The sequence below is a fragment of the Hippocampus zosterae genome, chromosome 18, assembly GCF_025434085.1.
Source record: "Hippocampus zosterae strain Florida chromosome 18, ASM2543408v3, whole genome shotgun sequence".
Taxonomy (NCBI): Eukaryota; Metazoa; Chordata; class Actinopteri; order Syngnathiformes; family Syngnathidae; genus Hippocampus; species Hippocampus zosterae.
This window is the reverse complement of record NC_067468.1, coordinates 9,281,538-9,305,424: the sequence shown is the minus strand read 5'-3', so window position 1 is coordinate 9,305,424 and position 23,887 is coordinate 9,281,538. Positions and strand designations below refer to the sequence as shown.

Genomic DNA, 23,887 nt, shown 5'->3' with positions numbered 1-23,887 from the left:
TGACTTCTAATCAGACGTGTGGGGTCGTGTATGATACAATGGAAAACAAACATTACAAATCATGCTCGTATGATCCTTAAGTCTACACCTACCATTTATTGCTTAGCCAATTCCTCAATGACCACTACATTCTAATGCCACACAATCTAACTAAAGATAGATAAGAAGGTTAAAACATGATTAAAATCGTTGTTCCTGTTATTTTGTCAAAAGACATGTACTCGTGGTCCCATCTTTGCTATCGTTGCAGCATGCAATATAGGAAGCAAATAATTAAAAAATTACATTCAATAGTATTTTGAAGCCTTTCATGTCGCATGATGACAATGTAAATCGTTTATTTCACTATTTCGCAGGGATTTGCCACTGAAGCTTCCAAGTTGTTCGTGATTGACTCTGCGCTGTGATCGATTGCGCTGCCATCATCTCGTCACGCCTGCCTTGCGGACCGCCTCCTTCCTGCTAGCTTGACTCGAGCACGCGACAACAGCTCTTTGTCACCAATAAATATCACCACTCGGAGCCATGGCTGACCCAATAATACGGCAGATTAAGATCAAAACCGGCGTTCTGAAGCGGTAAGTTTGCCTAAAAAGGGTTACATCAGGATAATGTGACGCTAACGCAGCTAGCAGGTGAGTTAGCTTAGCCCCGTTTACAGGCATATCTGGTCGAAGATGCGACGGTGCTTCCGGGTAAAGCTTTACGCCACTGGGATGCTTTAGAGCGAGGCGTACCGGCGGGTGTGACACACTGGCACGCTATTTGCTCTGCGTGTCATATATCTTATAAATTTGTTTTCGTCGCTTGTGTTTTTTTCATCCGCATTTGGTGTTTGTTTACAAGTTAGCTGTCGTGTGGCTAACGACAAGCTACGCAGCCTGTATCTATTGTGACTGTCACACTTGACATTTGCGCTGTATTTGAAGTGTTTCACGACATGATTTCAGTTCCATTTGTTCAAAATATGCTCTTAAAGTCGTTCTACGACGTCAACGCCTTACTGTCACGTTAAGTCATGTCAACGTTAAAAAATTAAGCCATAAATACATTTTTTTAGGCAAATCATCTGTCATTTTACCCCTTCATATTCACTAATATTATTTCCAATCTACCGCTTTGTTGATTCCATGATAAGACGTTGCTCCCAAGCCTCTTGGAAAACCTGAAAAATTATTAAATAATTTTCATGAAAGATGGGGGAGGAATGTCCCAGAAAAGCTTGTGTTGTCCTGTAAAAAAAAAATCCTCCCTCTGCCTCGACCTCTCTAGTGGGTGAATCCAAGCGGGTTTTTCAGCCCCTATAAATGGGCAACATTGAACTGTGGCACTTTTTTGCTTCTCGCCAGCAGAGCGCCCTATGCGACAAATCAAATTGCATATTCCCTTATACCACTTCTGCTGCCCGGTGTGACCTTGACCTATGAGTCATCAACTCTTTAGACCCAAGTAAAGATTTATTTACTCCAAGGAAGCGCCAAAACTAATGACTCTGTCTATCTATCTGTCTTCTCTGTTGAGTGCCCGAAAGCTGTAGTGGGTGTACTGTCCCTGGCCACGTTTCACTCAATATTTCATACGTGCCCCATTATCTGACAGTGGAAACAGAAAATATCCATTCCATCCATTTCAACACCTCTTATCCCCAAAGAGGGTTATGGGAGGGTGCTGGAGTCTAACCCAGCTGATTGTAGGCAAAAGGCAGACTACACCCTGAACTTGTCATTTTAAAGTTGTACTTGCCGCCCTTTTAAAATGTGAAGGTTTAAAATGTCTGCTCTATCTCGTTGTCTCCTATTCTGCCATTTGTCTTTACTTTTATCCAAGTGTGTATTCAGGTCTATTTCCTCACACCATCTTTTTTTTTGTCTGGCTACTCTGGTGAGGCGGATGTTCTTAATAAAATGACAACAGTAATTTGCCTTTGTCATTGTCCTCCCGGTCGCCCGCTACACGCCGCCTCAAAGATACAGTGTGGCGGAATATTGGCCTGGCTTTAATCCCCCTACACCACCTTTTTTTTTCCTTCTTCTTCGCCTTTTTCCTATTTTCCAGCGAGCTGCCTTTTCCATCAAGCGGGAGGTGGCAGGTCTATTTAAAAGCTGCCGTGACCCCCGGCGCTCCGACTCTGTGAGAAATAAGAAATTAACATCAGTGCTAGGAAAAAGGGGAGGTGCAGACATTTTATTAGACTGTCCTTCATTTTTATTTAAATGATTCACTTTTTTGAGGGTGGGGCGGGCGGGCGGTATGTGTTCCAAACATGCGAGAGCGCACACTCCGCTCCACTTGCATACGCCTCTTGACGTCCTAGGCGAGGCGCAATTGATGTAAATAAATGACAGAGAGACATTAGCCGGTGAGTAAAACCTTGTGGCTAATGTGGCTTATTATACCCATTCACTGTGCCGTGCCCCTGAAAAAAAAACTATCTCGCCACTTTGGATTGGGATGACGACAATTAGCCGAGTGAATAGCTATCAATGGCAAATATGTGTTATGCAAAGTGGGCTGGGATTGTGTTTAATAGATTTACTTCCATTTGGCTGCCAATTGATAAATAATCCAAATGGATCAATTTGCTCCCACTCCATTTTCACTAACAACCAAGGAAAAGCGGCCCCATTTACCACCTGATTTGCTCTAATTTAGAGGCTAAATTGATGATCAATTAATGCGTGGGGTTGCCTAAACACACCTTTCCAACTTTAAACATCCGTGACCCAAAAAATAAATAAAATCATATCTGGCTCTGCGCAATGATTCACAAGCGTTTGGGGCTCAGTGAAAATACAAGATGAACATATTTTTGCTTCACTTCATTGGGCATTGGGCTGGTGTGTAAGCTGTGACCACCAGGGGGCAGTGTTATAAAGATAAACCGACGGTCAGTACTTAAGCAATAGTAATATTAGTTTTTCTTGCTTCAATTGTAATGCCTGGAAATCGATGCCATTTTTCAGCCTGTAATGGCACTTTTCCCCACAAAGCCCCCGCCCCATCCCCCCGCCCCCAAACAATTGACCAAGTGAAAGTTAAAACTTGAAACCTGGAGTCTACGAAAGTCATGGTGCCGATGTATATTCCTTGAAGAATGCCTTTGTGTCTGCAGTCTGGCCAAAGAGGAGGCGTCATACCGGACAGAGGCAAAGCAGCAGGAAGAGAAGATTGACCAACTGAAAGAGACCGGAGCCGACGCATTCCTCATCAAGCAGCACGTATGTGACAGGGCCTGTGTTCTGAATATCCGATGTGGTGTTTGAGATCGAGACTACACTTAAAAACACATCACATGTTAGTTTGTTTCAATACAGCCGACCCCAAAAATATGTCAGCCAAATTTTAGCCCTGAAATTAGAGGGCTCCAAATCCATCCGATTAATCGATGGAATAACCGGTCCGATAATCGATTCTGAAAAGATTTGCTAGTTTACGGTAACAACTTCAAGTGCGCTTTTTCTCCATTTTTGGTTGTTGTCGTGGTAGTCCGAATTGCCTCGTCTTTTATTCCGCAGATGGCGGCGATGTTTACCGCTAGCATTAAAATTCCAAGCATGCGCGTGTTTGTTTGTTCATTCATAGCGCGGCGGTCGGGGCCCCGAGCAGCGGCACGCTTGGCTGGCGTTAATGGCGAGGCGGGGAGGCCAGATGGATGATGGTTGGAGATGATGCGTCTGAGGCAGAATGGATTAGAGCTTCTTTGTTTTCGTGGAATCAATACGTGGCTAAGTGTCATCTTTTATCCCACCGCTGATGGGATCATTCCACCGCAGCCAGAGGGCGCCGCGACTTTTCTCCGGCACGGCTCGCCAGCGCTTAGCCTCGCGTCGCTGCCGCAGTTGACGGGTCGTGTGCTGTTACTTTCACACCTGTGCTTTGAAACGCTTTTTAAAATTACTTGCTCAGGAAAAAAAGATCCAAGCTGGCTAAAATATGTACAGCAAAACAAGTTGTAGTAATTAAAACAGTGATCATGAAACGTATGATAATCACCCCAGCGAAATGAAGACTCGCTCAGTTCTTCGAATTTGAGGTTTAGTGTAAACAACATCCCAACATCCCAAAATATCCGATGGCTGCTTTTCTCTCTGGTCTGTTCGCGCAGCTTCATTTGGGACCTTCTTTGCTTCTTCTTGCTGCTTGTAATCGGGCTGTTGCTGTTTTTCAGATGGCGAGCTTGCAGGAGACCATCATGATGATCCCGGACACCCGACGGCGCATGACCATCGCCCACGGCGACCTGTCACAGTTGCTGGTCAGTTGTCATTAAAAAAAAAAAAAAAAAAGCTAATCTCTTAGCTCGTAACCCGGCTCCCACATATTCACGATCATCTTTGTCTGTTTTACGTTCTTATAGTCTTTTCACTGCAGTGGCGGTTTTAATTGGCTCGACTCTGGTCACATGAGAGCAGTTGCAATCTTGCTAAAAGAAGCCACCTGAGTGTGTTTTGTTGTGGTTGTTGTCGTCGTTGCAGGAAGCGGAGGAGGAATTATCCGAGTCGGCCGAGTATCAGGAAGCCAAAAGCCTGTTGGACTCCATCAAGTTGGAGGCGTGATTTCTTACCCTGAGCTGGTGTCAAATGTTCATTCCTTTTTTTTTTCCCCCTCCCCATATGGAGACACCACCACATTCACCTCGGCTCTTTCTGATGCCGGCGCTTTTTAAGTGTTTTTTTAAGTGTAACCAATCAATACGACTATTTTATTTTGTTTTGGTTTTTTGCCATCAAATTGTCTTGTTCTCATGATGATGTCATAGAAATACACTGCAGACTGACTGGAACACAATCACGTCTGTCTTCTGTCTTTTTCGGCAACACTGCATTATCTGTTAGCATTAAGCAACCAATTGTTTGTCAAACAATATATAAACTGTAAAACAATGGGACAAGCAACAGTTGGACACTACTCTCTGTATGAAATATATTTTTAGCATCATAGCATCAGTGCTGTATGTTTTGGGTCTCTTCACCAGCATGACCTGCATCACACTAAATGATGTTTCTGCAATTAAAGCAAGAAAACTGCATCCCTGCCTCCCTGTGTCAGGTCTCCCACTAAGGTAGGCAGTGATTTGCTTTTTACAAACGCAGTCTTTCTTATATCTGGTTGATTTTTCTGTTTCGTTCATGTAAGGGTCTTATATGGCTTGCTTGCTTGTTTGTATGCGTGCTTATGTGATAACAGATTGGCTGCTTGAAAAGTAGATCGTTGGGCACTCCTGGACCAGATCCTTATAATTCCACAATTTGGGTTATTTCGATGACAATACTTAGAACACACCGCTACTATAAGAAAACACTGTAATGAAGTGCTCGCACTCGGTAACAGCACCCCGCGCCGTTGCAGCTGCTACGTGACACCCACCCAACATCCGTCCCTTTACGAGAGAATGGCTTTTCAGCGCTGATTATGACATTCGGTGCTGTAATTGTGTTCTTTTCACATAACTCACGGCCTTAATGGAGTCCGCTACGGGGGTGCCGCCTGGGTGGGTCGTTGTGCTAATTGAGCAATGCCTCGTGGCCAACAATCGCATCTGGGGTCATGTTAACAACTTTACACACAGTCTTATGACATAAATAAATCAAATCTACACAAACTGTTTTTGTCCCACTGTTTGTTTCGTTTTCAAGGGACATTGTGCTGCTCATTCTGGTGTGTGTGCCTTGGCCACCTGGAGGCAGTATAAAGCAGAGCTGGTCAAAAGTCCTTATTAAGCTACAGAATGCTACAGGTTAGTCGCTCTTTGTAGAAGATAAAGACTATGCCTGTGAGTATAAATGTATTATCTGGGAGGAAACTGAAGTACCCGGAGAAAACCCACGCGGGCACGGGGGAGAACATGCAAACTCCACACAAGAAGGCCCTGCACCTCTGCACTGTGAGGCAGGCGTGCTAACCAGTTGACGGCCATGCCGCCATTTATTTACCATAAAATATTTATTTGACAAATGCTTGAGCTTCAACCGCTGTTCGACTAAACTTTTTTTTTCCATATCGCAGTTTCTTTTCAACCTTGATGAATGAGCTGAAGATGATGAAAGTGCCTCAATCATGGATTTAAAAAAAAAAACGCGTGTTGATCCAAGTCCCACATCATTATCAGTATTTGGCCAAATGTTAAAATCTGAGGAAAACAAACCTTTCTGTAAAAAAAGTTTAAAGAGAAGCAAGATTTTATTTCAGCTTTAAAATGAACTAAATGTGTCAAGGCTTTATTTAATCGCTAACAAAACTTAGTGTTACCATACTGGAGCTAATATTTGCTAACATGCACCTTCAGTGATATTTTCTGTTTATTAATAATGGAATTATTCTGAATTCGACGAAAAGGGACACGGAGTGTTTTTGAAACCCAAATGGGCCCCCAGTACTTCATTAAAAAAAATCACGAAATAACCCTCATAAAAGTGATTCCCACGATTTGCGCTAACGCAACCGGGGCGTTTAGCTTAGTGCTAGAAGCCGTGAGCATCAGTTGAAGACCTTGTTGGGCTTTAATTTGGGGCACAAATCAAAGCCAATTAAGGGGAATCAAATGCTAGATGGATGGGAGAGAAAGTGTTTTATGGTGTGTACGTGTTCCTGTGGCAGGGGGGAGACGGAGCCTCTTCGCCGGGGTTCCTCCCCCTCTGATTGGTCGTCGCGGTCGGGCGCCTGAGCCTGCACTCGCCCGTTAGGCACCTCCCCGTCCTTCCAAGGTGCATTATAATGCAAGTTGGACATCTTAAGCGCAAAGCGAATTTGCTTTCATTTAAGGACAGTGAGATTTCCTAAATAGTCATACACGTTTTTTTTCCTCGCCTTTTTTGGGGGAGGGGGGCCGGCAGGCGATGCTCTCTCACGCCGACCTCCTGGATGCTCGCCTGGGTGAGTTGTCGTCGCCCAACTCGGCGCTTCAACTCTGCTGTAAGCTCCACACACACACGCGCACGCAGACACACACTCGCACGAATATCACGGTCAATGCACACTGTCTTCGTGTGATTCGCTGCGCTAATTCATTGGAAAAGCAATTATTATTATATTAACTGCGTAATTTGATTTAACAATGGTCGAATGGAGAGTGCCTGGCGAGTATTTCAAAGGCAGTTTATGAAGTGCTTTCTCCTCATATTTCCACAGGTCAATTTGATAAAAATGCGGTTTTAACGTTTGAATTTTTTTTTTCGTTTCATATTTTCCCCCAATTTAATTGAGACAACTGGGTAAACAAAAATAATGTACTGATACAACTTTATAACGTGTCATGCTTAGCTCATTCTTGTTATCATAAGTTATACTCATAAGTTTACATACCCAGGCAGAATTGATAAAATATTGACAATTTTCGTTGTGGAAATACGACTTGAATGAAGTGCGACTATTTTGTGTTTTTTCTCGAGGTTTTCTTTCATAATTCTGCGATTCATTAGTTTTTAATTGGAATTAAAATGTGTGGTTTTCCTGACAGAATTTTTACTCGCATTTCTTCGGGTTGTTTTGATTGGTTACTGTAACTTTTGTTAAATTACTATTTGTTCATTCAGTATAGTCAACAAACGAATATTAGGACCTGAAAATTTCGGCGATAACTGATATATTGATTTTCTATAGATGTCAATCGCTTCGGCTCAAATTGACCTAAAGGGTGAACAAAAATGCGGTTCAATTTCACATTTAGGCTACGTCATATGAAGAGATGTTTTGTTGCACGCGCGCAGGGATGAAAGATGCGGCCGAGCTGCTGGGCCACCGCGAGGCTTTAAAGTGCAGAATAGCCGGAGGTGGATCGGACCCGGGACACTCTGCAGAGCTCGGTCCGGGCCCGGATGGCGTGGACGGCGCCACCATGCTCGCCGCCACCGCCGCCGATGTCGTCATCGCCTCTGGGCCGACCGGGGGAGACCGGGGAGGATCCAACCCGACCCAGGTGATCAAGGAGCAGGATAAGCAGCAAAACGGCGGCGGCCACGGGAGTCAACAGCAGCAGAATTCGAATCAGAACCAGCAGCAGCAGGCCCAGAAACAGAAGCGGCACCGGACCCGCTTCACGCCGGCACAGCTCAACGAGCTGGAGAGGAGCTTCGCCAAGACGCACTACCCGGACATCTTCATGCGGGAGGAGCTGGCCCTAAGAATCGGCCTGACCGAGTCCAGAGTGCAGGTACCGCACCACCGTCGTCATCGTCATCAATAACAGCTTGATATCATTCCGTTTTGAGTAAAAAAATGTTTAGTGTGACAACATTTTGCGGGACAAATAAAGGATATCTTAATCTTAATCTTAAAATAGTTCGTAGCACGCGAATGCATTTAAAGGAGCGCTACAAAAATAATCAGGTTGCCTGAATCGAATAAATATTTTTTTGTTGAATTCTATAATATAGTGACAAACGTAACTCTCAATTTGCAATCTCGTCATTTAGAATAAACACAGCAGAACAGAAACAAAAAAATGGTCCAAACAACAACGAAGTTTCAGTATTTTATTTTTTGTCTCTTCATTTTCTTCCGGGGACGCATTTGTGATCGATATAAATATGAAAAATTCGTTTTCTAATCTGTAAGAGAATCACTTTAAGAAAAGGCACTTTTTTAAAGCACCACGTAAAGAAAGGGACCAAAACGTAAAATCCAATGATGAAATGTAAACATCAGCAAGTGCATTTTAAATGTTGCGTATATGGATAGGTTGCTGTAATACTTGTAATCACGAGAATAATAATACATATGAAAGAGATATTCTTGTTTGATTAAAATATATTTTTTCAAATCCTACAAGATGTTTAATATGCTCCTAAACTCAATTTTGATCCAGCCTACGTGTGCACTCTTGCCCAGGTATTTTTGTTTGTTTCTTTTTGGGGGGGAGGGGGGTCGAATAAAATAAACACCACGTGACTCATACATATTCATGTATGCGTTCATGTTTGTATCCTTATCCAAATATATTGTTATTGCTTTGATTGTTGTCGAGCAATAAATAATAAGAGTGAGTGTCAACATATAAGCCAAGAGGTTCACATAATCGAACCCCAAAGTAAAATGCACAAACAATAGAACAGAAAACCTTAAAGCCAAGCAAAAGGGGCCTCCCCAGTCTGAAATAACCATCAGCATCACTATCATAATCATCATAATAACCATAATCATCATGACTGTTATTGTTCTTATTATGACAGTATGGCCAATTCGATTTCCATTTGCATAAAATTAGAACGACTGATATGATGCTCATCAGACAGAGACGAGCCAAGCTGTCACGTCTTTCTTATTTTTCATCCCATATGTTTTTCTTTTACATATATATACATATATATTTTTGGGGGAATATTTGTTGAGAGAGAAAATTGGGATGCTTTTGCTTTGATTAGAGCAGCTTCGCTTCCTCACGCAAATGTTGACATTCATCATGTGACGAGTCGGGAAATAACATCATCAACATTTGTCACCGGTGCTTTTCCTCCGCATTAACGCGGCACAATATGCCTGACTTTCATTTTTGAAATCATTATCTGCTCTAGGCACGCATTTTTCTCTTATATAATTTCGTGTACAAGAGACCTGTGCCAGCCCCTGGTTTTGTCTTTAGTTGGAAATAAAAATCTGCGACGAGGCCGTGAGGCACATTGTGGACACAACCCGTAAATACATACATTTATGACCGGTGTGATGATTTATAGACTTGTTTTAACAGTTGCCTGTTAAAAAAAAGTACTAAATTGAAGGTCATTCGCGTGTACGTTGAGGACATTTTAAGCGACTGTGCGGTGCACTCGCGTACTTTCGAACACATAAAGAAAATAGTGATCGTAAAAAAATTAAATGATTCGATTAAATGTGGTCACAAGATTTTCAAATAACGAACAAAGTAAAAGATAAAATATTAATGGATCAAAAAAACACGTTGAACAGTAATGGACGAAAGTGCTTTGTTAAAACGAGAGAGCACATTTAAAACAACAGAAAACGACTAAAGTGCGTTTTTGAAATACATTTATGACATCACGTCGGAGCTAACTGGCTAACATTTGCTAACAAACTCCAAAATAGATGAATGAATGTTTAGTTCTGACTAATTATTATTGATGAGGGGACAGTTTTTTAAACGAACCGTGCCCAAGCACAGTTTTTTTTAAAATCACAAATAAAAGCTCATAAACATCACTAAAACAATTTGTGCTAAGGGGGAGCTTGTCCATTATTTGAGGTGTTTTGAGGGATTGAAATAGAAATGTTTGGTGTCACTTTTACAACATTCCTGTATTGGATTACTTACGATTTGTATTTATTTAGAGGCTCTGAGTACAGTACACTTCTACAAAGTATTGTGTCCAATTATACTATGTGTACCCCACAAGGTTTTTTGAAAAAATGTTTTTTTTAAAAGTTATTTATATATCATACCAACTATCCAACTATTTTTCACATAGTAGCAGATTTTTTTTCCCCCACTGAAACGCTCACTCTTCTGTACACTATACATTTTTTCTCCTTTATATTCACGAGTGTGTTGGTACACGTGCAGGTGTGGTTCCAGAACCGCCGTGCCAAATGGAAGAAGCGCAAGAAGAGCACCAACGTCTTCCGCACACCGGGCACACTGCTTCCCACGCACCACGGCTTGCAGCAGTTCACCTCAGCGGCGGCGGCAGCGGCAGCAGCGGCGGCGGCGGCCATGGGCGACGGCCTGTGCTCTTTCCACGCCAATGACGGGCGCTGGGCCCCCGCCAACATGTCCCAGTTGCAGCTGCCTCCCGCCCTGGGCGGCCGCCAGCCGCCCATGGGTCAATCCCTGGCCCACTCCCAGTGCGGCCTCCAGCAGCCTCCGCCGTCCACCTCCATGGGGCTGTCCAACATGTCGGGCGGCGGTGGAGGCGGCGGTAGCGGGCTGCAGTCCCACCTGTACCAGCCCCCCTTCCCCGGCATGGTGCCCCCCACCAACATGAGTGGCTCGCCGCAGCTGTGCTCATCTCCACCGGACAGTGACATGTGGAGGGGCACGAGCATCGCCTCGCTCCGCCGGAAGGCTCTAGAGCACACGGTGTCCATGAGCTTCACTTAATACTGCCTTTTGGCTTTTCTGTTTTGCCTATTCTCCCATCAATGCTGAAGAGGATTCACTCATGTTTTGCACCCCCAAAAAATGTGAGCTATTACTTCTCTACTCAGTTTGCACTTCTACCCCTTCCACGTTTTGCCGGCACGTCAAACTTCCAGATTGTCACAAACTTTAGGAAAGGGACGGAATTGTTTTTCGTGCTGTAAACTTCCCACTTTTGCCACACTTCCACTTTTCTCCTTAAAGGGGAAGTTAAGTCAAAAATGTTGTTTACACTACAGTGTTCTATGTGCCCCCACTGGTCTAAACAAGGCATTCTGATTAATATTGTGTTTGAGGAAGATGAATTAAGCAGCGAAATACACCCATTTTAATCCCATGAATGATTGTCACGTTAAGACTAATGAAGTCTTTAAGAATATTATATTATCAAGAATTTGTTTTACTTGACTTCCCCTTTTAAAAAACGATTAAAGTGAATGAGAACTAATTTCTTTTTTTTTTTAAGTTCTTGAACTGCTAAAATTCCAAAATGATGTTTAGATTTGAGATAAATCTCCATTCAATTCAAACCATTCCAAATTGAAAGCTCATTTGGGGGATCTTGGACACTACTTATGTTCACAGTAAAATAATTCCAAAATGAGAAGCTATTTTACACATTTGCTTCCTCCCTCCATATTTCTGGAGCGATTCAACAACAGTTCAATGTATTGCACATCTTCTCAGTTCCGTTTTAGCTAGTCAGAATTCACATTCAAGATTGTCTGTATTTGTTTTTTCGAGCTTTTTCGAGCTTTTGATTTTCACAGAGCAATCATTTTGGCATGGCGCTTATTTATTTTATTTTTAACTTATTGACTTCAAAGTAGACATTTAACAACATGGAATAAAAGAAAACGACCGGCTGACTGGACATTTGGCATTCGTCACACTTGAATTGCTCAAATGAATTAATTTAAAAATGTACAAAGGTTGTTTCTGTTATCCCTTGGTTTGCTGATTTAATGATTGTGATGATGATGATGATGATAATGACTTTTCAGAATGTCGCAGACATTTTCTTTTTGGTTTTGCTTGTATCATGGACATTTTTCTATCAAATCCATGTCAAAATAATTTCAATAAAAATGTAAATAAGTTCAATGGCCTAACAGAGCCATGATTGGACAGAATTATACCTTACATGTCATGAGTGATTATTTTATTCTGTTTTCTTTTATATTTGTATTTACTAGTGCTTGTACATATTTTCATTTAATTTTTACATGCACATAATGCACATGCTTTTTGCGTTTAAAGCATTAAAATATTTTCAAATATTTTATGAATGTCCATAGTTTACAATCCGCAATAATAATAGATCGTATGTATATAGATAAATGATATAGATATTCAAAATTGGTCCTCCAATTTTGTAGATCTAGCTCTTTTCCTTTTTTTTGTAAATTGCACACTCGAGATGTGTTCTGACGAAAAAAAAGACAAATAAATAACTCAATTCATCTGCTACTATGGTACCTGTATATCGTTAAAATTATTTAAAAAATATTTTTCCGTTGAACGATTGGCAACGTAAGATGGTCGCCAGTGGCATCATCTTGTCTTGTCTGGCAGTGCACGTTAGCTAGCTGGTAGCATGTGGCCCTGCCTACTTTCACGGTCTCTTTATTCTTTCCATTGCAGGTCCACCTTCTCCTCCTCCACGTCCCCTTTTTTTCTTTTTCCTCCGCCCTTGAGCTTTTCTATTAGCGCGTGGAAGGCACCTCGCAAGCCCTGACAAGCGCGGCGGATCGACACTAAATCAGGAATCAGCATCTGAGCCGCCATGAAGGTCACAGGGCCCAGGCTGGGGTGTCATCTCAATCCGCAGAGCCGACCGGCCGCACTACAGACACACCCAGTGTGTCAGCTTGTGTGTCTGTGTGTGTGTGTGAAGTTTATTTTTTTCAAAAGTGAAATTCCGATGTAATGGGGAAAAATCGATTTTACAAGTAATAGTCGTAATTGCACAACATAATTTGTCTAGCTAAAGAAGTGACATTTTTTCCAAATAACAATATTTTTCAGTTGCCATTTCATAAATTTAGAGAAGAAGGCAAAAAGCATTCAGTTGTCCCTCTAGCTCAGCCTTTGGACTTTTTTGTCACTCGGACGTTAGGAAGAAATTCGACGTCTAGGTGAAATTATCTGCATGAAGTATAATTTTGTATTTCAGCAGCCTTTCAGACTTGTAAGATTGGGACATACTGCCACCTGCTGCATAATAGCAGGATGAAAGCCCCACTGCGTTACATTAAAATTGGAATTTTGATATACAGTATCTCACGCTGAAGAATACACTTTTACACCGATTTATTGTAACTGAAAGAAAGAAGCACATACAGTCTTACCTTGTGTGACAATATTTAAAGAATCCCCTCAATTAATGTGTACCGGAGGAACGGTCAAATATTGTCCACCACGGGCTTCCGTTGTCATATCATATGAATATTTGTTGTCGATTCCAAGTTCTCCGATTAAAAGCTTCCTTCCTGTCATACTAACACACCAAATTGTCTAACTGGATGGAATTTATGATGCCAACCTCTCAATAAGCGAGTCACATACACAGCGGACATATTACACCGATGATTGGTAAGCAAAAAAGCCCAGAACGCAACACATTGAGCTAGCATGTGATGTTTTGCTTGAGCTAAACGTTCATGCAAAGCTACGGTACCATGGTTGGATTTAGCCCACAAATATGAGCATATAATACCTCTATTTTCTTGTTCCCGCAGCGAACGACATTCGCTAAAAACGCGGCAGTCATGCTTCGGTGGTTTTTTGGTGGTCGTGAAACTCAAAGCTCCGTGGAGGTGAGATGTTACGTGAACGTCGCACATCGCATAGTTGTGATTATTTTGAATACTGTACCTGAACATGACACGACCGAAATAATATTGAATATTAATAGTTGTGTTTACAAATATAAATAACCTATAGTACCCGCACACACAGGTTTCTTACTCGTTTAGACAATATTATGATATATTTTTTTAGTAAAAATTCAAAAGAAAAAAAATAGAGTCTCAAAGTGGGGGAAGCTTAAAGTGAAGTATCTGCACTTTTCTATTTTCTTGAATTGAAAAAAAAAATCCTTACAATTGCAGAAAAGCGGAGTGTTGTGCATCGGTGAGGAACAGCCCAAAAACTGCTTCACTGAGCTGCAGGTACTGAAAGGACATTTTGACATTGTTCGATTTCTGGTGCAGATTGATGACTTCAGGTAAGCTAGAAGTTCCCCCCCCCCCCCTCCCACACACACACACACACACACACACACACACACACACAAATGCACACCATCAACCCCTCCCCCACTCCATCCCCTACTCTGATTGACAGGAGAGGCTCACTGCATAGATGTAGTAGAGCGTGACAAGAACACCATCAGCTGCAATAGCAGCATCATTGTCCTTGTGCACACACAAGCACGAGAGTGTGTGTGTTTGTCTGTCCGCATGAGTGGTTGTATTGCGATCAACCTAGGGTTTTGCAAGTGTGGTTGCGTGTGCGCGTGTGGTTATATGTTTTTGCTAATGTTTGTGATTGAGGAATGGGAAAGTTGTGGGGTGTTTATTCACGCTTGCCCTCTTGTCGGTAATCATCCTGCAAAATTTCCTCCAGAGATGGCGCTTATGTGTTGTCGTGATCTCTTTTCATCCCATTTGCCTGTCTTATGGGGTCACACTGGTTTTTAGGACCCCTTTGATGGGAACGACCCGACGACAATAATATTGCCCCAGCGGAGATTTTGGATTTCTTTTGTCTTTTGCCAGATGCGCTTCAGCCGGCGACGATGGCCTGGTGCTGGTCTGGAACGTGGAGGTAAGACATTGAATGTAAAGTGAAAGGGGATGGGGATGGAGCCCTGCTTGGAATAGTCAAAATCTACCAATCATTCATACCCCACCCAAAAAGGATTTTAATTGCAAGTAGATGCCAGAAGATAGCAGCAAAGCACTTTTTTTTCTATTGTGCAAAACTATGGCCTGACTAAATAAGATAAGAAAACCTTTATTAGTCTCGCAGTGGAGAAATTCCCAATTCACAGCAGCAAAGTTATGAAAGGAAGAAGTAGAACAACAAAATGAAGCTCCTCCCCATACTTCAACATAGTTCCTTGGCACCGCAATGACGTCAAATAGCAAAGTAACACAGTGGTCCATTTTCAGACAGGCGAACGTGTGCAGGAGCTTCGGGGTCACTCCCAGCAGATCACCGCCATGGCCGTCTTGCGTTGCGGCGATGTCCGCCTCATCACTGCCTCCTCCGACCGTAGCCTCAGCGTATCCTCGTCATCCTCAGGGGGGGGGGGCAAAGATTTTGTGAAGTGTTCTTGACTGTGGAACCCTTGTCAGCTGTGGGACCCCGACACTGGCAACCGACTGCAGACCGTTCTGGACCTTCAGTCATCTGTCAAGGTGGCACAAGCGTCTTAAATCATTTCTGTCATTTATGAGGATCAAAGTCAATATTTTACGATTAAAAAAAAAAAATCTCCCAAAAATTGCTAGGTTTTATCTGAAAAAAGTTTTACTTTTGAGAATCTTATTTTATAAATTGAGATATTCTAATGTAGTGAAATTGTTACAGAAAACAGGTTTTAGAAAAAAAAGAATTTTACTGGGAAAAAAAGTACATTTCTGAGAGAAAAAAGTTGAACGATTATAAGACATAATGGAGAATTTTATGAGCGTGAAACAACAACAAAAAAAGTAATTTTACGAAAACAAAATTGAAATTTAATACAGTACTAAAAAAAACATTTGGTTGGTTTGATTTTGGAATGTGGTGATGAAATATTGTGTGTTTCTGTGTGTGTGTCAGTGCATCCTGGTGCTGGAGTGGCTGAGCGCGTGGATCTCAGGCGGTCAGGAATTATGCGTATGGAGCAAAGATTTCCGTTTGGAGTGTTTGAAAGAGCGCCACAGCGACACAGGCGAGCATCCAAACGGCATTTCGGGCCTTTCCTGTTTGCATCCCTTGTTTACTTTCGGGGTCTTTGCTGCCTTTTGACAGGAATCAGCTCGCTGATCAAGCTGCCCAAGAACTGCGTGGCCGCCGCCGTGGACAAGACTGTCGGTAAACGTTCCCACAAACTCCGTTTGAATTTGTGCTCTGTGTCGCAAGCCAAAGGATGAGCTGCATTTTCCAAGAGACATTCACGGGATTATATGTGAAAAAAAAAAAAGATCGACAAATATATAAAATATCAAGATTTTATGAGCCGTCAGAAAAACTGCAAAAAAATAAAAGTGTCATTTTAAGAGAAAAAAGTTTCAATTTCACCGAAAGAAGTTTTCATTTTACAAGAAAAAAAATGCTGGATTTATTTCGAGTTAAAGAGCCAAAGCCATGAGGAAAAAGGCCCAAAAGTTGCAAATTAAAAAAAATATATACATGATAAAAAGAAATAAATAAACGTATTGGTAATGTTGTTTATGAAAAAAAAAGTTAAACATTTACAAAGACAGGAAATATTTTTGGGAGAACCAAATGTGACATTTTACAACAAAAAAAAAGTCAGAATTTGGTTGATGAAATAAAGTCAACATTTTCCAAGACGCAACAAGATTTTTGACGCTAAATGTTACACAAGAGGTCACAACGTAATGAGGGAAAAGTCAATCGTCTTTCGGGGAAAAAGGTCAACATTTTGACAGTTTTTAGGGACATTTTTACGAGGAAAAAGTTGTCTGGGGGGGCGGGTGTTTAAAAAAACATGTTAAAATATAACCACCGCCTTTGATCCTGTCAGTCATCTACAAGCTGACGGCTAGCGGCGATGCCCTCTCCATCGTGGAGATCTGCTGCCTGGTCGACCACCAGGACCAAATTCGCGCCCTGATCAACGTCAACGGTCAGTGGCAAAATGGCCGCCTCGCTTCACACTCCACCCCCCCGCCTCCCCCTGACTGTGTTTTTCCACAGACGCCATGTTTGCCAGTGGCTCCCACGCCGGCGAGCTGATCGTGTGGGATGCGCTGGACTACAACGTGCTAGCTTATCAGCACATCCTGTGGGAGGAGCCTCAGACCCTCGCCACGCAGTCCAACATCCAAACGGGCGGACCCAAAACCAGCGAGATGTCCATTCAGCACCTGGCCTCCAACGGAAACGTTAGTCACAAATCCGTAAATGTTTTCCACTTGTCGAAACGCACTTTCTTCTTTTGTTGGATTTGCTTTTTCGATGGATGTTCTCAGCTGGTGGCGGCGGCGGTAGGCAGCGGCGTGTACGTGTTCAGCGTGGTGACCAAGGCGGCGGTGACGTACAGGAAGTGCGCCCACGACTCGGACGTGCTGCACGTCGCGCTGCTTTCCGACAGGTCGGCTTGGCCCCAAAGTCACTTACGCAAAATGTGCTTTTTTTTTTGTTTTGTGACTTTGGTGTCCTTTTTTTATTTCAGCGAGCTGATGTCGTGCTCGGAGGACGGCAGCGTGAGGATGTGGGAGATAGGAGAGCTTCCTTTAGCCGGAGAACCCGCCTCTCCAGGTCACTCGCAACACTGCCGCGCTCAAATTTGCGAAAAGTCTAAATTTTTTTGGGGGGGGGGGGGGTGAAAATGCGTCATTGGGGTGTCAAATTTTGGGTGTTTCTCAAGGGGAAAAAAACAAACAAACAAACAAAACCACATAATCGACTTTTTCCTCCTTTATGTTAATTATGTTGCTTTTCGATCATAAATTTCTCATTATATTCCTGAAAAGTGAAACTTCAGTCTTGTTGCAATCTGCTCCCCCCCCCCCCCCCCCGCTCCTAAAGTAATTTTCCTTTTATTCCTTCATCTTTCCCATAAATTTAGGATTTTCCAATTCGGAACTTTTCGGAGTAAGACACTTTTGCTCATGATGTGATGACTCTTCTAGCAATAGTTGCCCCACCCTCTCTAAAATTGACTTATCCTTTATTCTTCCAATTAATTTTTTTTCTCATAAATTGTTTCTTCTTTAAAATTATCACCTTTTTGTGTGTATGTGTGTGTGTGTGTGTGTGTGTAATGTATTTTTACTTTCTTACCATTTTAACCCCTTCCGGGACAGCGGTTACTACAGGTGATCATTATTGGTCCATGAAAGGGTTAATCTTATGCATTAAACTCTTTCTTGTAAAACTTTTTTTTCCATCTAATTTACCTTCTTTTCTGCCAAATGTCATTTTTTTCCACCTCAAAACATTCCCACTAAAATTTGTCATATATATACTGTATTTATCATCCACGTTGTTCTACTCGGACTTTCAGTACTTTACTGAGATGTAATCTATTACTCAGGCTTCTTTGGGATGTGGACCTTGGGGCGCTCCAGTAGGCAAGCGTCTCCCACGTCCAAGCAGGCGTCGGACGCAGCGCCCAACAAAACGCTGGAGTTGACGGGCGACCTCATTGGGCACTCGGGTGCAGTCCAGGTCTGTCTGTCTTGGCGGCCCAACACACGTTTACAGTCAAATAGTTGTTGCTTCATCATTCGTTTCATTCACGTCTACTTTCATTACACAATTGTTCCTGGGGTCTTTTTGCTTCTTTTCTTTTTTTTGGACGTGGTCACTCAGATGTTCGTGGCCTTGCCGGAGAACGGCCTGCTGACGTGCTCGGCCGACCACCAGCTCATCCTTTGGAAGAACGGCGAGAAGCAGTCGTGCCTGCGCAGCCTGGCGCTCTTCCGGAAACTCGAGGAGAACGGCGGACTGTGAAAGGCTTTGACTTTTTTTTTTTTAAACTCGCCCCACCCTCAAACGTCTGCCTTAGCCAAAGATCGACGCTTCAAATGTTGCAACCGTACGGGAAAGAAAGACAGAATGACAGGAGTTATGACACAGATGTTCACGCGACTGGGATACAGGCAAGTCCAAATGTCGCGTTGTACATCTTTGATGTAGTACCACACGGTGCCACAATTTTCCAGGCGGCACTGTATCGCAATTAACAGCAAGAGGAAGAGGCGGAGAAGCTCCCTAACTGAGCTCCAGTCACGGTCGTCGTTCCCGCAGAGCAGAAAAATGATATGCCTGTGAGTATTGTTGCGTGCTGTTTGATATGTGTCAGTGCTCGGGGTGAGTGACATCGGTTGATAATGACTGTAACTTTGATGCTAATTTCCATGAGCTTGTCTAAGGCTTTTCACTTTATATTTTAGCATTAAGCTAGCAGTGGTTTGCTTGAATGTGTTGGTGTTTAAAAACGCAAAGCATCATTGTATTTTGCCATTTGTGCCAGTTTTGAAGCAAACCCAAGCGGATGTGGCAAGTAAATAGCAACCTTGCTTTGCCTCTTATTTGAAGAACTGTATGTCGATTTTATCCCCTCCAATGAAATGTTTATACAACAGGCAACATTTTTATTGACAGAGCAGTTTCCACACAGTGATTGAAATTCAAATTGCATTGCAGATTTAAATCAATGGCTGGTTCTCTTTTTGCCCTGAAGCACAACTGACTTAGAGAAACTTTGGCGAAGCAACCACCTGGATGGGTTGTCGCTACGTCAAATACATTTGGCCACAATTACCATTTCAGATATCTGCAGCGTCATTTGTCCCTGACATTCAGGTAAGCAGGTGCAAAGTGTCTGTCATTATAGATATCTTCTCTCCATTTGGAGATATCTAGATTGAAGTTAAATACAGCAATAATCTAATGGTATACATACATCATAAAGGTACAAATGCGTGGAAATTAGTTTTGCTTCAGGACATCCGAAGACAGAGACATCTGGTTCATTTATTTTGCAGTGTCAAAATCATGGACTTCGTCAGGGTTAGGCAAGGGATGGCGTGCAGTACTACTGCCCCCTAGTGTTCATTCACTTCACCTGTGTGACATTAAAAAAAGGATTTACAATGACTCAACTCGAGTTACATCAAATAATTTTCCATTTTAGTTCAAAGGTCCGTGATTAGCATGGATTCACTTTTTCAATCCTATAATTTAAAACGAAAGAACATATTTGAAACATATGTTTCAATGAGAATCAATATTGAGCTAATCTATTTTGGGTTCATATTTTTATAAATATGGCAAAGGTGATGTGTGTGTATGTATAACTGTACACTGAATATGGATGTGTAATACAAATTGTGTATGTATTTATAATGTGTGTGTGTATCTATCTAGATAAACGACCATTTTTTATTTAAAAATAGGTGTGTATAGTTTTTAAAAACGCCTTACAATGGATAAAAACGCCTTAGTATATATACAGTACATGGTCGTTTTTTTTCAGCTGAAAACGCCTTGGTATACATGGTCGTTTTTTTTCGGCTAAAAACGCCTTACTATACATGGTCGGTTTTTTTGGCTAAAAACGCCTTACTATACATGGTCGTTTCTTTCGGCTAAAAACGCCTTACTATACATGGTCGTTTTTTTTGGCTAAAAACGCCTTACTATACATGGTCGTTTCTTTCGGCTAAAAACGCCTTACTATACATGGTCGTTTTTTTGGGCTAAAAATGCCTCACTAACTATGGTTGTTTTTTTGGGGGGCTAAAAATGGCTTACTATACATGGTCGTTTTTTTGGGCTAAAAATGCCTTACTATACATGGTCGTTTTTTTCGGCTAAAAACGCCTTACTAACAATGGTTGTTTTTTGGGGGGGCTAAAAATGGCTTACTATACATGGTCATTTTTTTTTGGCTAAAAACAGCTTACTATACATCGTTGTTTTTTTTCGGCTAAAAACGCCTTACTAACCATGGTTGTTTTTTGGGGGGGGGCTAAAAAAGGCTTACTATACATGGTCGTTTTTTTTGGCTAAAAACGCCTTACTATACATGGTCGTTTCTTTCGGCTAAAAACGCCTTACTATACATGGTCGTTTTTTTCGGCTAAAAATGCCTCACTAACTATGGTTGTTTTTTTGGGGGGCTAAAAATGGCTTACTATACATGGTCGTTTTTTTTGGGCTAAAAATGCCTTACTATACATGGTCGTTTTTTTTTTTGGCTAAAAACACCTCACTAACCATGGTTGTTTTTTTGGGGGGCTAAAAATGGCTTACTATACATGGTCATTTTTTTTTGGCTAAAAACATCGTTTTTTTTCGGCTAAAAACGCCTTACTAACCATGGTTGTTTTTTGGGGGGGCTAAAAATGGCTTACTATACATGGTCGTTTTTTACGGCTAAAAACGCCTTACTACACATGGTCGTTTTTTTCGGCTAAAACTGCCTTACTATACATGGTCGTTTTTTTCGGCTAAAAACGCCTTACTAACAATGGTTGTTTTTTGGGGGGGCTAAAAATGGCTTACTATACATGGTCATTTTTTTTGGGCTAAAAACAGCTTACTATACATCGTTGTTTTTTTTCGGCTAAAAACGCCTTACTAACCATGGTTGTTTTTTGGGGGGGGGGGCTAAAAAAGGCTTACTATACATGGTGGGTTTTTTCGGCTAAAAACGCCTCATTATACATGGTGGGTTTTTTTCGGCTAAAAACGCCTTACTATACATGGTCGTTTTTTTTTCGGCTAAAAACGCCTTACTGCACATGGTCGTTTTTTTCGGCTAAAAACGCCTTACTATACATGGTCGGTTTTTTTTCGGCTAAAACCGCCTTACTATACATGGTCGTTTTTTTGGGCTAAAAACGCCTTACTATACATGGTCGTTTCTTTCGGCTAAAAACGCCTTCCTATACATGGTCGTTTTTTTCGGCTAAAAATGCCTCACTAACTATGGTTGTTTTTTTGGGGGGCTAAAAATGGCTTACTATACATGGTCGGTTTTTTTTGGGCTAAAAATGCCTTACTATACATGGTTGGTTTTTTTGGCTAAAAACACCTCACTAACTATGGTTGTTTTTTTGGGGGGCTAAAAATGGCTTACTATACATGGTCGTTTTTTACGGCTAAAAACGCCTTACTACACATGGTCGTTTTTTTCGGCTAAAACTGCCTTACTATACATGGTCGTTTTTTTCGGCTAAAAACGCCTTACTAACAATGGTTGTTTTTTGGGGGGGCTAAAAATGGCTTACTATACATGGTCATTTTTTTGGCTAAAAACATCGTTGTTTTTTTCGGCTAAAAACGCCTTACTAACCATGGTTGTTTTTTGGGGGGGCTAAAAATGGATTACTATACATGGTCGTTTTTTACGGCTAAAAACGCCTTACTAACAAAGGTTGTTTTTTGGGGGGGCTAAAAATGGCTTACTATACATGGTCGTTTTTTTTCGGCTAAAAACAGCTTATTATACATGGTGGGTTTTTTCGGCTAAAAACGCCTCATTATACATGGTGGGGTTTTTTTCGGCTAAAAACGCCTTACTGTACATGGTCGTTTTTTTCGGCTAAAAACGCCTTACTAACAATGGTTGTTTTTTGGGGGGGCTAAAAATGGCTTACTATACATGGTCGTTTTTTTTTTCGGCTAAAAACGCCTTACTATACATGGTCGGTTTTTTCAGTCAAAAACGCCTTACGATATACATGGTCATTTTTTTCGGCTAAAAACGCCTTACTATACATGGTCGTTTTTTTTCGGCTAAAAACGCCTTACTATACATGGTCGGGTTTTTTTTCGGCTAAAAACGCCTTACTGCACATGGTTGTTTTTTTGGGGGGCTAAAAATGGCTTACTATACATGGTCATTTTTTTCAGTCAAAAACGCCTTACGATATACATGGTCATTTTTTTCGGCTAAAAACGCCTTACTATACATGGTCGTTTCTTTCGGCTAAAAACGCCTTACTATACATGGTCGTTTTTTTCGGCTAAAAATGCCTCACTAACTATGGTTGTTTTTTTGGGGGGCTAAAAATGGCTTACTATACATGGTCGGTTTTTTTGGGGCTAAAAATGCCTTACTATACATGGTCGTTTTTTTTGGCTAAAAACACCTCACTAACTATGGTTGTTTTTTTGGGGGGCTAAAAATGGCTTACTATACATGGTCGTTTTTTACGGCTAAAAACGCCTCACTAACTATGGTTGTTTTTTTGGGGGGCTAAAAATGGCTTACTATACATGGTCGTTTTTTTCGGCTAAAACTGCCTTACTAACAATGGTTGTTTTTTGGGGGGGCTAAAAAAGGCTTACTATACATGGTCGGTTTTTTTCGGCTAAAAACAGCTTACTATACATGGTGGGTTTTTTCGGCTAAAAACGCCTCATTATACATGGTGGGTTTTTTTCGGCTAAAAACGCCTTACTATACATGGTCGTTTTTTTCGGCTAAAAACGCCTTACTAACAATGGTTGTTTTTTGGGGGGGCTAAAAAAGGCTTACTATACATGGTCATTTTTTTTTGGCTAAAAACAGCTTACTATACATGGTGGGTTTTTTCGGCTAAAAACGCCTCATTATACATGGTGGGGTTTTTTCGGCTAAAAACGCCTTACTATACATGGTCGTTTTTTTTCGGCTAAAAACGCCTTACTGCACATGGTCGTTTTTTTTGGCTAAAAACGCCTTACTATACATGGTCTTTTTTCGGCTAAAAACGCCTTACTAACCATGGTTGTTTTTTTGGGGGGCTAAAAATGGCTTACTATACATGGTCATTTTTTTCAGTCAAAAACGCCTTACGATATACATGGTCATTTTTTTCGGCTAAAAACGCCTTCGTATACATGGTCGTTTTTTTGTGCTAAAAACGCCTTACTTTAGATGGGTTTTTTTCCGGCTAAAAACGGCTTACTGCACATGGTCGTTTTTTTTGGCTAAAAATGCCTTACTATACATGGTAGTTTTTTTCGGTCAAAAACGCCTTACTTTACATGGTGTTTTTTTTCGGCTGAAAACAGCTTACTATACATGGTCGTTTTTTTCGGTTGAAAACGCCTTAC

The 23,887-nt window shown here is 41.6% G+C and overlaps 3 protein-coding genes and 1 long non-coding RNA gene across 6 annotated transcripts; 3 read left to right on the top strand and 1 right to left on the bottom strand.

The window, feature by feature from the left end:
• Positions 1 to 405: 405 nt before the first annotated feature.
• On the top strand, positions 406 to 4,788 carry tbca (tubulin cofactor a). The gene is made up of 4 exons (XM_052050967.1): positions 406 to 578; positions 3,113 to 3,218; positions 4,169 to 4,255; positions 4,476 to 4,788. The coding sequence occupies exons 1-4, from the start codon at positions 526 to 528 to the stop codon at positions 4,554 to 4,556; spliced, it is 327 nt and encodes a 108-aa protein (XP_051906927.1). The 5' UTR covers positions 406 to 525; the 3' UTR covers positions 4,557 to 4,788.
• Positions 4,789 to 6,213: 1,425 nt separating this feature from the next.
• On the top strand, positions 6,214 to 12,227 carry otpa (orthopedia homeobox a). 2 transcript variants are annotated; one of them, XM_052050822.1, is made up of 3 exons: positions 6,214 to 6,873; positions 7,707 to 8,149; positions 10,514 to 12,227. In XM_052050822.1, exons 1-3 carry the CDS (start codon positions 6,837 to 6,839, stop codon positions 11,048 to 11,050), a joined length of 1,017 nt encoding a protein of 338 aa, XP_051906782.1. In that variant the 5' UTR covers positions 6,214 to 6,836; the 3' UTR covers positions 11,051 to 12,227. The 2 variants fall into 2 exon arrangements, with proteins under 2 accessions (XP_051906782.1, XP_051906781.1); XM_052050821.1 differs by having other exon boundaries at positions 6,214 to 6,912.
• Positions 12,228 to 12,971: 744 nt separating this feature from the next.
• wdr41 (WD repeat domain 41) lies at positions 12,972 to 20,119 on the top strand. 2 transcript variants are annotated; one of them, XM_052050776.1, is made up of 15 exons: positions 12,987 to 13,684; positions 13,831 to 13,908; positions 14,203 to 14,318; positions 14,872 to 14,920; positions 15,268 to 15,381; positions 15,454 to 15,516; positions 15,923 to 16,034; positions 16,115 to 16,177; positions 16,854 to 16,955; positions 17,027 to 17,214; positions 17,302 to 17,423; positions 17,505 to 17,590; positions 18,369 to 18,502; positions 18,647 to 19,663; positions 19,710 to 20,119. In XM_052050776.1, exons 2-14 carry the CDS (start codon positions 13,861 to 13,863, stop codon positions 18,785 to 18,787), a joined length of 1,338 nt encoding a protein of 445 aa, XP_051906736.1. In that variant the 5' UTR covers positions 12,987 to 13,684; positions 13,831 to 13,860; the 3' UTR covers positions 18,788 to 19,663; positions 19,710 to 20,119. The 2 variants fall into 2 exon arrangements, with proteins under 2 accessions (XP_051906737.1, XP_051906736.1); XM_052050777.1 differs by lacking the exon at positions 19,710 to 20,119 and having other exon boundaries at positions 12,972 to 13,684; positions 17,505 to 17,654; positions 18,351 to 18,502; positions 18,647 to 18,793.
• Positions 20,120 to 20,300: 181 nt separating this feature from the next.
• Positions 20,301 to 22,849, bottom strand: LOC127591148 (uncharacterized). Its single transcript, XR_007959820.1, has 4 exons — positions 22,754 to 22,849; positions 21,657 to 21,725; positions 20,863 to 20,931; positions 20,301 to 20,511 (listed from the first exon to the last, which is right to left on the bottom strand). It is a non-coding gene; the product is annotated as an uncharacterized LOC127591148 (long non-coding RNA).
• Positions 22,850 to 23,887: the final 1,038 nt, after the last annotated feature.

Bases quoted from the DNA above. Each gene is read 5' to 3' on its own strand.
- otpa (XM_052050821.1), top strand. From the start codon at position 6,837: ATGCTCTCTCACGCCGACCTCCTGGATGCTCGCCTGGGTGAGTTGTCG. The intron at 6,913-7,706 runs GTAAGCTCCACA...GCACGCGCGCAG, and splicing joins CTCGGCGCTTCAACTCTGCT to GGATGAAAGATGCGGCCGAG. The intron at 8,150-10,513 runs GTACCGCACCAC...GTACACGTGCAG, and splicing joins TGACCGAGTCCAGAGTGCAG to GTGTGGTTCCAGAACCGCCG.
- tbca (XM_052050967.1), top strand. From the start codon at position 526: ATGGCTGACCCAATAATACGGCAGATTAAGATCAAAACCGGCGTTCTG. The intron at 579-3,112 runs GTAAGTTTGCCT...TTGTGTCTGCAG, and splicing joins AAAACCGGCGTTCTGAAGCG to TCTGGCCAAAGAGGAGGCGT. The intron at 3,219-4,168 runs GTATGTGACAGG...GCTGTTTTTCAG, and splicing joins CATTCCTCATCAAGCAGCAC to ATGGCGAGCTTGCAGGAGAC.
- wdr41 (XM_052050776.1), top strand. From the start codon at position 13,861: ATGCTTCGGTGGTTTTTTGGTGGTCGTGAAACTCAAAGCTCCGTGGAG. The intron at 14,319-14,871 runs GTAAGCTAGAAG...GTCTTTTGCCAG, and splicing joins GTGCAGATTGATGACTTCAG to ATGCGCTTCAGCCGGCGACG. The intron at 17,215-17,301 runs GTTAGTCACAAA...GGATGTTCTCAG, and splicing joins ACCTGGCCTCCAACGGAAAC to CTGGTGGCGGCGGCGGTAGG.